The sequence below is a fragment of the Stylophora pistillata genome, chromosome 11 (genome assembly GCF_964205215.1).
Source record: "Stylophora pistillata chromosome 11, jaStyPist1.2, whole genome shotgun sequence".
Lineage (NCBI taxonomy): Eukaryota > Metazoa > Cnidaria > Anthozoa > Scleractinia > Pocilloporidae > Stylophora > Stylophora pistillata.
In genome coordinates this window covers 6,815,478-6,828,152 of record NC_142529.1, presented here as the reverse complement: position 1 = coordinate 6,828,152, position 12,675 = coordinate 6,815,478, and the positions used below count along the sequence as shown (strand labels likewise).

At 37.1% G+C, this 12,675-nt stretch overlaps 2 protein-coding genes across 6 annotated transcripts in view; one reads left to right on the top strand and one right to left on the bottom strand.

Moving 5' to 3' along the window:
* The window catches only part of LOC111347091 (uncharacterized), a 325,446-nt gene that overhangs the window by 28,287 nt on the left and 284,484 nt on the right, over positions 1 to 12,675 (top strand). The gene's annotated exons all lie outside the window — the stretch shown is intronic.
* The window catches only part of LOC111319259 (receptor-type tyrosine-protein phosphatase F), a 94,785-nt gene that overhangs the window by 8,436 nt on the left and 73,674 nt on the right, over positions 1 to 12,675 (bottom strand). For 4 of the 5 annotated variants that reach the window (XM_088737356.1, XM_088737357.1, XM_088737355.1 and 1 more), the window contains 18 exons: positions 11,669 to 11,971; positions 9,315 to 9,611; positions 8,601 to 8,894; positions 7,732 to 8,040; positions 7,054 to 7,154; positions 6,605 to 6,797; positions 5,822 to 5,924; positions 5,355 to 5,622; positions 4,921 to 4,981; positions 3,967 to 4,081; positions 3,735 to 3,874; positions 3,344 to 3,495; positions 3,063 to 3,144; positions 2,625 to 2,701; positions 2,143 to 2,182; positions 1,508 to 1,605; positions 909 to 1,025; positions 156 to 304 (listed from right to left, as the gene is read on the bottom strand). In XM_088737356.1, the coding sequence (XP_088593482.1) occupies positions 156 to 304; positions 909 to 1,025; positions 1,508 to 1,605; positions 2,143 to 2,182; positions 2,625 to 2,701; positions 3,063 to 3,144; positions 3,344 to 3,495; positions 3,735 to 3,874; positions 3,967 to 4,081; positions 4,921 to 4,981; positions 5,355 to 5,622; positions 5,822 to 5,924; positions 6,605 to 6,797; positions 7,054 to 7,154; positions 7,732 to 8,040; positions 8,601 to 8,894; positions 9,315 to 9,611; positions 11,669 to 11,971 (2,899 nt within the window). The remainder of the gene's footprint in view (positions 1 to 155; positions 305 to 908; positions 1,026 to 1,507; positions 1,606 to 2,142; positions 2,183 to 2,624; positions 2,702 to 3,062; positions 3,145 to 3,343; positions 3,496 to 3,734; positions 3,875 to 3,966; positions 4,082 to 4,920; positions 4,982 to 5,354; positions 5,623 to 5,821; positions 5,925 to 6,604; positions 6,798 to 7,053; positions 7,155 to 7,731; positions 8,041 to 8,600; positions 8,895 to 9,314; positions 9,612 to 11,668; positions 11,972 to 12,675) is intronic. The other variant, XM_088737359.1, reaches the window with a different exon arrangement.

The following is a 12,675-nucleotide window of genomic DNA, read 5'->3' as shown; positions in this document are numbered from 1 at the left end:
AAAGGAATTATATCAAGAAATATTTTTAAGGCTGTCCGTTCAAGAGAAGAGTCTTAATTGGAAAATCTGCAGAAGAACCATTACCCCCCAAAAATGAAAGTTTGTAAATGTGAAGCTTTTCAATTGAAGTCTTCAAATATTGCCATTCTATTTACCTGCAGTGTACCAGAAGTGGTCCTCCGGTAGCCTGGTGTCTGGCATGAATCTTCTGTCGAAATCCAAGTAGAGCTGTCGAATGGTGTGGGACACCTTTGTCTGGCCAAGTGACGTAGTGAAACTGCTGTATGTTCCTTTTTTCCGAGTCCTAAGAGAAAATTCACGCCCGGAACTTTCTTGGGTCAAAATAAGTAGTCATGATTTGCAAGTAGTTTTCAGTGCAAAAAAATCCATAACGTAGTTTTAGTTCGAACAGAGATTAGACGAGTCATCGTTCTTTTCAGAGTTTTTGTGAACGGCAGGCATCATAAACTGACAATGTTCAACAGAGCAGATCAAAGATATTAAAGATGGGGGGGAGCTCAATTTTTATTTTTCATTTCCCACTAGAGCCTAAATAACCTAACAGATATTTCAGGGTTTAATTCTTATTGTGTAGTTGAAAAAAACTTGGTTTCAGATAAGTAGTCTGAAAAACAGAGAAGTCTAATGGCAGGAAGGGGTTTCAAATTCCCTGTGCCCTCCCCCGAGATCGGTCAGTTGTACAAACAGAAGTACAATCTGCTCGTGGGTTACAGTTGTCTACGTTCGGATGCATCACAATTTGCGGCGTGTTACCATGTACACTTAAGGTATGTATTACAAAAGGTTAATAGTGAAAACGATTAAGACTTTTAGTTCTGCAGATAGGGAAATAGTCCTAATGAACTGATAAACATAAAACAAAGGGTATTTTTAGTAAGACATCCCACCTTTGTCACAGTAAATGACCTGATGACGTAATCGGCAAAAGTTTCAGTCTTTTGAAGAGTAACTCTGATAGTACCATATTTGGAAGTATCATGTGGCCAATATTGGTCGCATTTGTTCTACAGATAAGAAAACAACGGCAGAAATTCATGTAAGACTATATGTAGCGAATAGACAGGTTATAGCATAGTATCACCTCTGGTATTGGTTTTAGACGTGATCGTTAAGGTTACGGTCTTAAAATAATTGAGAAGAATATGCCGCCTTTCTGTAACATCAACAAATGGTTAGATATTCTAGTCTTCTCGGATAGGGACGAATAAATACAGGTCCCGTCTCCTGTAGGGTTAGGGGTATAAGACGTTAATTTCCCACGCACGAGGTTACTGTGTGATGGATGTCCTCCCCTGGGCTGGGATGGGTGGGTTTACTGGGCCCACAGTAATTGGCGCAAGCTGTTGCGGTGTCCCTGCCTGTCGGCGAAGCTAATAAACTAAACTAAACTAAACTTTTGCAGACCACTCACAAAGCGAAGGAAATGCAAAATCAATGTAACCCTGGATTGCGTTCAACATTAAACTGAAAATTTCTTTTAGCCTACCTTTCCTAGCTCAACCAGGTTGGTAAGCATCACAATAGTGGAACAGCTTTCCTGCCAGACCATTCGCCAGAAATCAGCGATAGTTGTAGAAGTTGGACCTAATAACTCAATAACAATCAGTGAGAACTTGTAAAAGAATGGCGGAGCGTGTGGTAATTAAAATATCGACGAGCTATTTTACAATATTAACACAAGAATGAGACAAGTCTTTTTTGGGGGGACAATTAATAATGGCTTGAACGCTTTATTTATTAATGTGTTATTCTTTCTTGAGAAGTTTTGTCGACGGAGTAACAAAGGACCACTGACGAAACCAAACTTGAAAAGCCCAATAAAATGATTGAACCCTATTATAACGAGCGATAATTTTCGCTCCCTTATAATGCAGCAATCATCATCAGAAGTGTGTGAGGAATTCCTATAGGCTTTACACCTGTGGCCCTCGTCGATGGCAACTTCACTTAAGACGCATTAGTTAGCTCCAGGGTTGTCCCATGCGCAGAGGGTACACGGAGATATTTTTTACTTATGAGACTCTATGTTGCGGTAGAGTTCACTAGAGTGACTAAACGATAGCAAGTCCTAACGTTCGACAATCAACACTGTTTCTATGAGACTCCTCTAAGTATTTGTACCTTGAGTGGCAATATAGGATACGGTGACCTCGTCGTAGGTCTGAAGAGAGAGGATAGGAGATATTAACTAAAATTAATGACGAGCAACCAAAATATCGATGTATAGTCGTTTCAAAGTCTTTTGAAGTCGTTTATTATGTAAGTTAGGAGTTTTGATGAAAATATTTGGTAAGTCTGAAATAAAAGTTTGCTCTCGAAAGCAAAAAAGAACGGATGAAAATTGACCCCGAAAGAGAAAGACTAATGGAAGACTGGAGACAAACAACAAAACAAATTAAGCTAAATTTTTTAAGATGCCCTATATGTTTTATTTATATGTCTGTCCAATATTAATTTAATATTTAGTTATCTATTTATCTAAAAACAAGTAGTGTCGACGCCGTTGCATTGTTTTGTCCTGTCGGCTCGTGTCCCGTCGTGTCGTTTTGTGTCGTAGTGTCGACATCGTCGTATCGTCGTCACATGCATATTCTGTTACTGACCGGAATGTAGCTTGCATTTATGTAGCTTGAATTTTTATCACCCTCTATTTCCTCCAACTCAACACGAGAATGATCATCTGTTAACAATAACAATTGGTCATTCAGTAACTAGAAAAACGTTTCTTTATGGCCTGAAGTATGAGTAAATCTTGAAAATTTATGCGCTCCGAACATAAGATGAGGTGCAAAATTCTGACTCAAACTAAACCATCTCACCACTCCCTATATCACCAACCTTAAATTGATTGTAAATACTAACACATTTCCGTATTTAAACAACTATGAAATTTATAATTATTGCCACAAAAGTCACTAAACTCAGGGGAAACGGCAGTTACGGTCAGTGCACTACAAACTGACTTCGAGTTTTCTAAACTCCTAGATTTTAAACAGTTACTGTTGAACAAAAATATAAAAAGGTTCATGAAATTTACTCACATGAAACAATGTTTCCGTATCGGTTCTTGCCTCTGTTACTCTTACCAATCTCCCAAGCGAACTGCAACCCTCCTGGCAAACTCTGAGAAAGGTATACACTGAATTGCAATACATGTGCTTTTATCAAACGATTCTATATTTTCACTTTTTACGACCCTTGGAACAAAATCCACTACAACTATCAAGTCACCCATTGAGAAAAGGAAAAACACAAAAAAATCGATAACTATTCACAACTGCAGTATCGCACTTTAACGAAGAAAAAAAAATTAACATCCTACCTTATACTCCTCTCGCAGCATAATGGCACCATTTTCAGAATTTTTCTTCCAGTATTCAGTAAAGTGCGCCACAGGAATTGGTTTGGGTTTGCCATCGTCAGCCTCACTGTAAACAGCTTCCTCCTCTTCACTGACAGGCTGTTGTTCAACCCCTGTAGGGCAGAGAAAACGCATAAAAGGAACCCTAAAATATCTTGGTCATCTTAATAGGCAATCAACCGTGTTATTATTTTCCGGTGAACAGGTACGCTCTTCATGGCCCGCTTCATTTGCTACACTCAGCTAGAAACGTTTGCCATGATTATCGTGAATATTCGTTAAATACACTTCTGCTAGAAAGGCAACAAGGCTAAAGTAAGCAATCGTTGTCCTTTTTTCTATAATAAAGTACCTTTAATTGACTGACGAATGTCTCCTACATTCTGATAAACCAGATCTGATGTACTGGCGGTTAGGTTTTCATCATCGTTTTTGAGGTCACCAAGTCGCACAGATCTCTCACTAGCACCTTTGGATCTTGACTGCCTTCTCCTGAAAAAAGGATATAATGTTCAATTTTGGTCAAAATACTTGTTATACGCTCATTCAGAAGTATTTAGTCTTAAAATAAAAATCAAACAAACCTCCGGTAGAAGAATACTGCGACAACAACTGCTGGTACGAGAAGTAGCAACAGGACAACAGGTACAGCAACAGCTACAGCGTTAAAACCGCTGGACTTTTCCGTTGTCCCAACTCCTGCATGAGAGAAACGTAAAAAGAGTTTAAAAATCAAGTGTTAATTTCTGGAATTACTACTTCTTTAATGCTCCAAGCTTACAAAATTCTAGGGTTGACATCTGGCGACCGAAAATCAGAAAATGGTTGTCAAAAAAGAATTTTAGGCAACAGTGGCGGACAATGGTTTCTGAAGGTTCGCTTGACATCTTAAGACAAAACACTCGCAAAAGCGGCAACAACATCTTTTCTACTCGCCAGGGTAACCAAAATGGTTGTTGCTCCGAGTGCTGACTTGTACTACCAAATGCATCACTGATTCATGCTAAAGATAACTTCAAAACAAGTTAAGTAAAGAAGCTATTTCACCAACGATTTAGGACTTCTTCATTTGCAATCTGCGTTTATCTTCTCAATTCTTAATAATCCTGGTTCTTTTTAGACTTTATCGTACCCCTTGGGTTTTGGCTACCCCAGCCATCAATCTATTGATATTTTCCCTCAAATTTGACGAAACTTTTATGGGCAGCTCGCTATCGAAAGTAAATTTAGCTCTGTAAGGGCGAATGAGCCAAATTCTGGGATAAACGTTGGACTCTCAAAGTTGAAGATCTGTATTGAGACTCGCTTTTTTATCAAACCATCTAAACGAATAAGTAGACACCGGTCTTTGAAAACTAAAAAGAGAAAATGCTTGCAGAATAACATTTGTACAAAGGTAAAGGTAATTAATACTAGGTTACATATGAGCCTCTTAGAGCCAACACTCTTGCAAGTGAGGAACTGCTCCTGAAAAGCACCTTAAATTATTTTACACAATTGTAAAGGTTTAAGGTTAGTTAAATGTGATATAAACAAACCCGTATTGGTGGGGGTGATGGTGATTTTGGCAACTTTCTCTACTTCTCCTTTTAATACTTCCTGTAAAGTATACAAAAAAACAAGCCCACGTTTAAAAAATGCCAGTGTTTTAAAATCAATAAGGTGACTGAATCGAGAAAAAAAAACAACTGAAAAGTTGCTTTGTACTAAAACTACACTTTCTCCTGGTGCTGTACCAAAAACGTCCTCTGAAATATAGAAAATGCTGTGTCGACCGCCAAAAGGTCAGTAAACCTAATTGAATTAGTAGTGTAGGTTTAGGGGTAAGCTCCGTTTATGGTCGAACCAGTCAAAATAGCGTCTGGTTAATTTAACACGAAGAAAAGACAATTCGTTCTGTATCACACGAATGGTCAGATGATCCTAGTTTTAAAATGTGAGGAAAACTTAGTAAAATAATTGGATTACATACCTTCGTGGTGTCAGTTAGAGCTCTCTCGTACACAATGTAATCCTGTCCTTTTTCAAGTTCTTCATTCACATATATTTCAGTTTTTTCCCCATCGCCAACAGTAAATTTCCAAGGTTTTTCAAGCACTGGGACATTTTTTATCTCAGCAGCAATGTAAAAGTTCACGTCGTCTTTCTTTACATCACTGGCAGCCTTCAGCTGGGAATCATAATTCTCCGAAAGCTTTTCAACACCATCGACAACTTTCAGAACGATAACCTGATAAGCACTAAAAGATTGAAAACAATTCGCTAGACTCATGAAGGCAATTTATAAAGGCCTTAAGTGTATCATGATCTTGCCATCACTGATTGGTTGCATACGACGGTCTTAAATCCTCCTGCTGGGGTTTATCCCGCTTTCACGGCATGGAGTGATCTATTCAACATTTTTTTCCCTTTGCAAATCACATTGTTAATGATAATTACCTTATTGGACCAAATTTTTGTTCAACAGGCCACAGTAAAATATCAACAGCTGTCTCGGAAATCTCAACATCGGTCATATTAAGTGGAACTGGAGCTTCAGGAGCTGGTAAGAATAATAAAAAAAACTTGTATCACAACAACATTTTCGCTCAAAAAAGGGTTCCTGTGCAATAAGAGCCTGCGTGTACAGTTGTATTATTACTAGTTCAGGTGACTCATTACACTGTTCAGAATCGAATAAAGTGAATTAATCAAATTCATCTCTTAAGGAGGAGACTTGATCAAAATGACGATTAGACATTATCAATTCACTTAGGTTCGAAAGAACTGCATGGCATCATTAAGTTTCAGTCGCAAGGTAATAAATTTTTGGAAAGTCGTTGCATCTATAACTCGATGGCAGCTATTGCTACCACTGATTGACGTAGGTTTATAAAAACTATTTCCTCGTGCCCATCAGTTGCTTTTGATTGGATGGCTTTTGAGAACTGGCCGCAATTAATTTTTACTGATAAATAAATATTGGGATAGGAATCAATCAGAATAAAAAAGCGTAAAAGGAAAAGCAAACACCGATTAAGCAAACATTTAGCAAACACTGATACCGGACGATGACAACCTATTTAGAAAAAAAAGCTTTCAAAATGTACCTGATCGATAGCTGGTATAGGTATGATTTATGCCTCTTGCTCGCTTGCCAATAACCTAGTGCTGTACACTGTGCATATTTTTGGCATTGACTTAAGGTGCTGAATAACAATTTATATTCATTCGCATACTCACCTATCATATCTGTTTCCACTGATAGCGTTTGCGAAATACTTTTGCCACAGACAGAAGTCCCATAAATTTCAAATACGTATTTGGTGCCTGGAATTAATCCAGTCACCGTCTGCGTCAATGTCTGTATTGATTCTACAATCTTCTCACCATCTTTGAACGTTTTATCGTAATCCTTTGTTGCTGTGTACTTCACCTACACGATAAAGTACAACAGGTTCAGTACTAGAATTTGTTCGTTAGGATTTTGTAAAATGAATTTCAATTGAGCCAAAATCTTATTACATATCCATAAGTATTAGCAGCAAAATTGTACATCTACATATAACATCTCACACCAACAGTCAGTTTGAAAACGTGTCAATTATATATGGCATACATACGACTCATAATTACACGTGAACGAAATGTCTTCCAAAGAGAACAAATACGGTAATTCTAATCCAACTTACAGTATACTCAATTTTTCCCTTTTCGTCATCTTGTTTCCACTTCAGTGTAACGTTGGTTGTTTCAGAGTGGGTTGCTCTAAAGTCTCCTGGTGGTTCAGGTCCTTTAGTGTCATGTTAGAAAAACAAAAAAGTTTAAGAAAATTCTAAAGTACATTTTAGAAGTTATCGAGTCAGTATACATTAAAGCAAAGATTTTAAATCATGTAATTGTAATGCATGTTAAAAGTAGAGATTTTTCCTTTCAAATTATCAGTAATCATGAAATAAAATGAACTAACAACTGAATGATACCAACTCAAAAAAAGGCAACAGAAATGGAAATCTAGTTACACTTTAATCAAATAGGGTTATGACAGAGATAAAACTGCCCTGACTTCGAATTGAACAATTTACTGAAGTCCAGAAAATGTAACAAGTGTTACGGTTGTTCTGAATCTGGAGTCGCTCAGTTTTCACTGTTTTTATTTTTTTATTACCTGGAGGCAGACACACTATAACGAGCAGAAAAAGGGAAATGAATCGTTATTTACCGGGCAATGTAATTTAGGCTCCAGTTCTTTTGTACCATTTAAATCAACTGACTTCATCATTATGCTAATTACTTTTTGAAACAAATTTGTTTTCACTAATCAAGTCCCAAAACCAAGATAATTTTCATAATAATCTCGTCAATCTTACTTGACGTTTTCAGTTCCGAAGGTTCGCCATAGGGTCCAGACCCTGCTGCAGTGTAAGCTCGAACAGAAACAATATATTTAGAACAAAGCTCGAAATCAGATAGGACAGCAAATGTCTCTGAGGCATTGGCAGAGAGGCTGTTGATGACAGATCTTTTGCGCAAATTTTCCTTGTTTAAGAAGATGGCCTTGACTTCATACGAAGTAACTTTTCCATAACTCTTTTCTCTTGATAAAGGTTCCCATGAAATGTTAAAAGTCGTCTTGTCCACTTCAGAGGGTGAAGCAGGTCCAGGGCCAACACTGGGTGCTAAGAAATAGAGTGAAAACCTGGCACTTATACGAAGACAGTATTTCTACTTTCTAGAAAAAATGATTTGGTTTTCTATTCACGAACGGGATATATCTTACCAAAATTGGGAGAGAAGTGCTTACAATTCTCGATAAAGTAAAGTCAGAGTTGTACCCTTACTTACTTACAATCAATAGTTTTCTAATTGATTTCTGATTTTTGTGTTATTAAATCTAAGTGAAGTGATGTAGCAGAATAATCTTTAGATTATGTATTTGTACAGTAGGCATTAGTCTTAATCAAGATATACATAAAGGCAAAAACAATTTAGCCAACTGCTGCTTTTTTCCCTTAATCTTATGTTTATTTCACGTAATAGGTAGGAGTCACCTTTAGCCCTTTGGTTGTCATTGGTGACCCGCTGCTGTCCCTACTTTTAATTTTCACATTAATAAATAATAATTTACTTTCGTAGACTGGTACAGTCCCAATTAGATTGTTTTCATTCTTTTACTTGTTTTTCTAACATATAATTATTGAAAAGTCCACCATTTTAAAGATATGAAAGCAAGCTTTACCATATTCCTGGGTGGTTACATTTATCATCCCATTTGGTCCCGATTTAATAGTCACAGCTCTGACATGAAACTGATAAGTCACTCCACCCAACACATCAACTGTGTGACTCGATGCATCTTTGTCTAATCCGGAATTCTCTTTTGGCGCATCTCCATCGTGACTGTAAAACAAAGTGTAACTTCTAATAACTCCATTCGGTTTTGCAGGCTTGCTCCAGGACAAGGTTATTTTGGGACCATGCAAATTGTTAGGCGGCACATCAACAAAAGACAAAGACGTAGGTGCACTGGGAGCTGGAAGAACAAAGATAATGTGACTATTGATAAAAGAATGATACAGAAAATCATTATTTATGCTGTAAAATTTAACATAAGTATGTACTGCTCCCTTATTTAGGTGGCTTTTTCAAAGGGACAATCTAAAAATTGAATTAAAGATAATATAACAATGTAATATAACAATGTACCTCTTCCTCATTTAGTTGTTAAGGTATTGGCTTTTTCATAGAAACAATTTAAGAATTGGATTAAAGACAAGTTCACCTGAGTAACTGAACAACTCAAGAGCTGATTATTCGCAAAGCATGTTGAAGAAGAAGAAGATCTTTTTAATACCGGCCTGAGGTCCAAACTTCAAAGCCAACAACCTAAATCAATCATCAACATCGCCTTTATGTGAGCAAGTATTATTGCTGAAAGCACTTCGATTCTCACCATCTTCCATTGTTCTTGTGAAAACAGAAGAAGTGTTCGGTCCATCACCAGCAGAAGTAAAGGCCAACACTTGAAATTCATATTCAGTGTATTCGTCAAGGTTGGTGACTCTTTTTGATGTGTTTCCATTGTCAATAGTCAAAGAGGTTGGTGAACCTGAGCCTTTCTTTTTGTAGAACAGTTTATATCCTCTGATGATTCCATGTCTGAAGTCCTCTCGTGGTAAATGCCATGAGGCTGTAATACTAGTTGAAGAGTTCACAGTGACATTGAACTGAGAGGGAGGTCCTGAAGGAGCTGCAATAGAACAGTCATGTTTTAATTCACATTTTAATAAATGAATCAGACTGAGTGTCATTTTCCTCGACACTATAAATGATGTACCCTGGTCCCAGAAGTTCTCTTCTGTCTAAAAAAAATAGGATAAATCCCTTCTCCCTGAAAAAATCGGCACCAAGCGCCGACAACGAGCTGCGAAGCAGCGAGCAGTCGAGAGAACCTCTAGTGGAGACCGTTGAGAACCTCACATTGGTGCATTCAGCTGTTTTGACAGCTGATCAAATCTATCACTTTTCAACAGCCAATAGGAAACGTCAGTATCAAACAAAAAACCATTAATAGCCAATCAGATCGCGACGATCATCAGCTGAATGCACCAAAGTGAGGTTCTTAACGGTCTCCACCAGAGGTTCTCTCGACTGCTCGCTGCTTCGCAGCTCGTTGTCGGCGCTTGGCGCCGATTTTTTTACTGAGAAGAGATTTATCCTATTTCTTTTTTGACAGAAGAGAACCTCTGGGACCAGGGTATAAATGGTGGAGCTGACTTACAGCTTTCACTTGGAAGTTTTCATTCAGGAAGATATCCATTAATGCCTCCTTCAGAGAGTGGCACATTCAGTTGTAGAGATGTCTGAGTTGTAAACGAAATGACCCCATATGGAGGCTTAATCAAGTCACATTTAAAGTTAATTAATGATATTGGTAAAGGAAATAACAGATTTCCAGCAAACAAGAGCGGAACTTGCTATCATAATTTCGGTGCACTTATTCTTTATTATCAAATTTCTTGAAAACTTGGTCTTTTATTTCACTCTTCCTATAAGTCAATTCAAACAACTATGGGATAACAAGTTATTTAAGGTTACCGCCCACCTTCAGGGGTGTCTTGCGTGCAAGCGATGTAGCGCGTCCGGTTTAAACTGTAGATATCTAAACCCTATGTCAAATTAAAGCTTATAGGACTAGCTATCAGACTATACCAAAAATTTTGAAAAAAATGAATTGTCGAGTTTTTCGCGACTTCTAAATGCGAGTGCCCGAATCACCTTTTAAGAGCTATAAGTCAAAGGGAATTTGTTCGATTACTCTCAAAATTTGACAGTAGCTAGTTTTACATATAACCAAGAAAAAAGTGTCTCCGAATTTTTTATTTCTAAATACCTTTTTTTCAAGAGCGACTTTTGTACGATCACTCCACATTTTTTTAAATCCTATTTCAAAAATGTTTTGTAACTTTTCACTGAAATTGAATATGGCAAATCGCACACACGTTTTCTTAGCGCTTTGGCCCCGAAAACGGAGGAACACATTCAATAAGCCAAAAAAATTCGCTTTAACACGTAACATTCAAAATGTGATTCGGGTGCTCGGATTTAGAAGTCGTGAAAAATTCGAAAATTAATTTTTTTTCAAAAATGTTGGTATAGTCTGATAGCCAGTCCTATAAGCTTTAATTTGATATTGGGGTTTAGATATCTACAGTTTAAACCAGACGCGCTACATCGCCTGCATGCGAGACACCCCTGAAGGTGCACGGTAACCTTAATTGAAGAGTCCCCTTCTTCATATTACTTGTTCTTACTTATTCGGTAAGACACAAAAATACTACACTGCATGTTTTAACAACGTCTGCTGCATGTACATAGGCAGTTTTGACTGTTCTTAAAACAATTTAAATGTAAGAAATCTGATTGCTGTCTTTAGCATGGACAGATTTCAAGTCGAGAGCTAAGTTAAAGTTATATCCCTTACTTGTAACTTCAACAGTGCCACCACTCTCATGAAACAGGACATTTTAATGGACAGAAATTCTTATAATTATCTCTTGCAGGTACAGGGAAACATGCATTTCCATAAGACTCAGGCAACCATATACACCTGCCATAACATTATATGTTGGAATATAGATCAGAGATAAGATCTACCACATCAGAGATAGGACATACAAACCCATAGACAAAATTTCATAAAGTCTGTTTGGCTTCTTCTTTAGGCCTGAATAACATTCTATAGAGACATGTCTAGCATCCAAAAAAATTTTGTTTCATAAAAATAGTGAAATCCCTATTTCTTACCAGCCTCCTTCGTTTGCTTAAAAATAGCTGTACTGTTTGGTCCATCCCCAACAAAAGTGAATGCCAATATTTGAAATTCATATTCTGTAAATTTACCAAGCCCAGTGACCTCTTGAGTGCGAGTTGCCTGATCGTTAATGGGCTGCATGCTTGCTGGCCCTGAAATGCCTCTCTTTTTGTAGAACAATTTATATCCTGTAATGTCTCCATTTCTGGAGTCTTCTGGTGGTAACTGCCAGGATGCTGTTATACTAGTAGAAGAGGTTGCAGTTAGAGTAAAGCCACCAGGAGGCTGTGAAGGAACTGCAATTGAGAAATTGTAATAATCATAATGATAAACAAAATCATTGTGGTCATCGCCATCTCCTTATCATCATTAATGACTAACTTATACATAAAATTTTCCACTTTCAAATGGTGTTTATAATCTTTTTACACATACTTTAAAAGAATTGCCTTTTTTACATAATTTACTCAGTTAAATTCTGTTATACATTCAAAATGTTTTTTTTTTTCAATTAGCTAATTTACTGAGAGTATTTGCTAAAGTGGTGTTAAGGATCATATTGGGAATCTGATGATATTTCGTATATCATGTACATGCATACATTTTCATTTCACTTGAGAAAAATATACATGTATTTGGCCTTTTATTAAAGGCCATTACACTTTTAGAAGATAACACAAAGAGCTGTCCTAACCATCTTCGTTTGTTCTCTGAACAACCACAGAGCTATATGGTCCATCCCCAATAGAAGTAAAGGCCAACACTTGAAGTTCATATTCTTTGTACTTAGTAAGACCTGTGACATTTTTGTTGAACGTTGATTCACCGTTGATACAATCTTTTTACAAATAATTTAAAAAAGATTGCCCTTTTATACATATTTTACTCAGTTAAATTCTGTTAAATATCCGTTATGTTTTTATTTTTCAATTAGCTAATTCCCCGAAGGCATTTGCTAAAGTGGCCTTAAGGATCATATTGGGAATCTGATGATATTTTA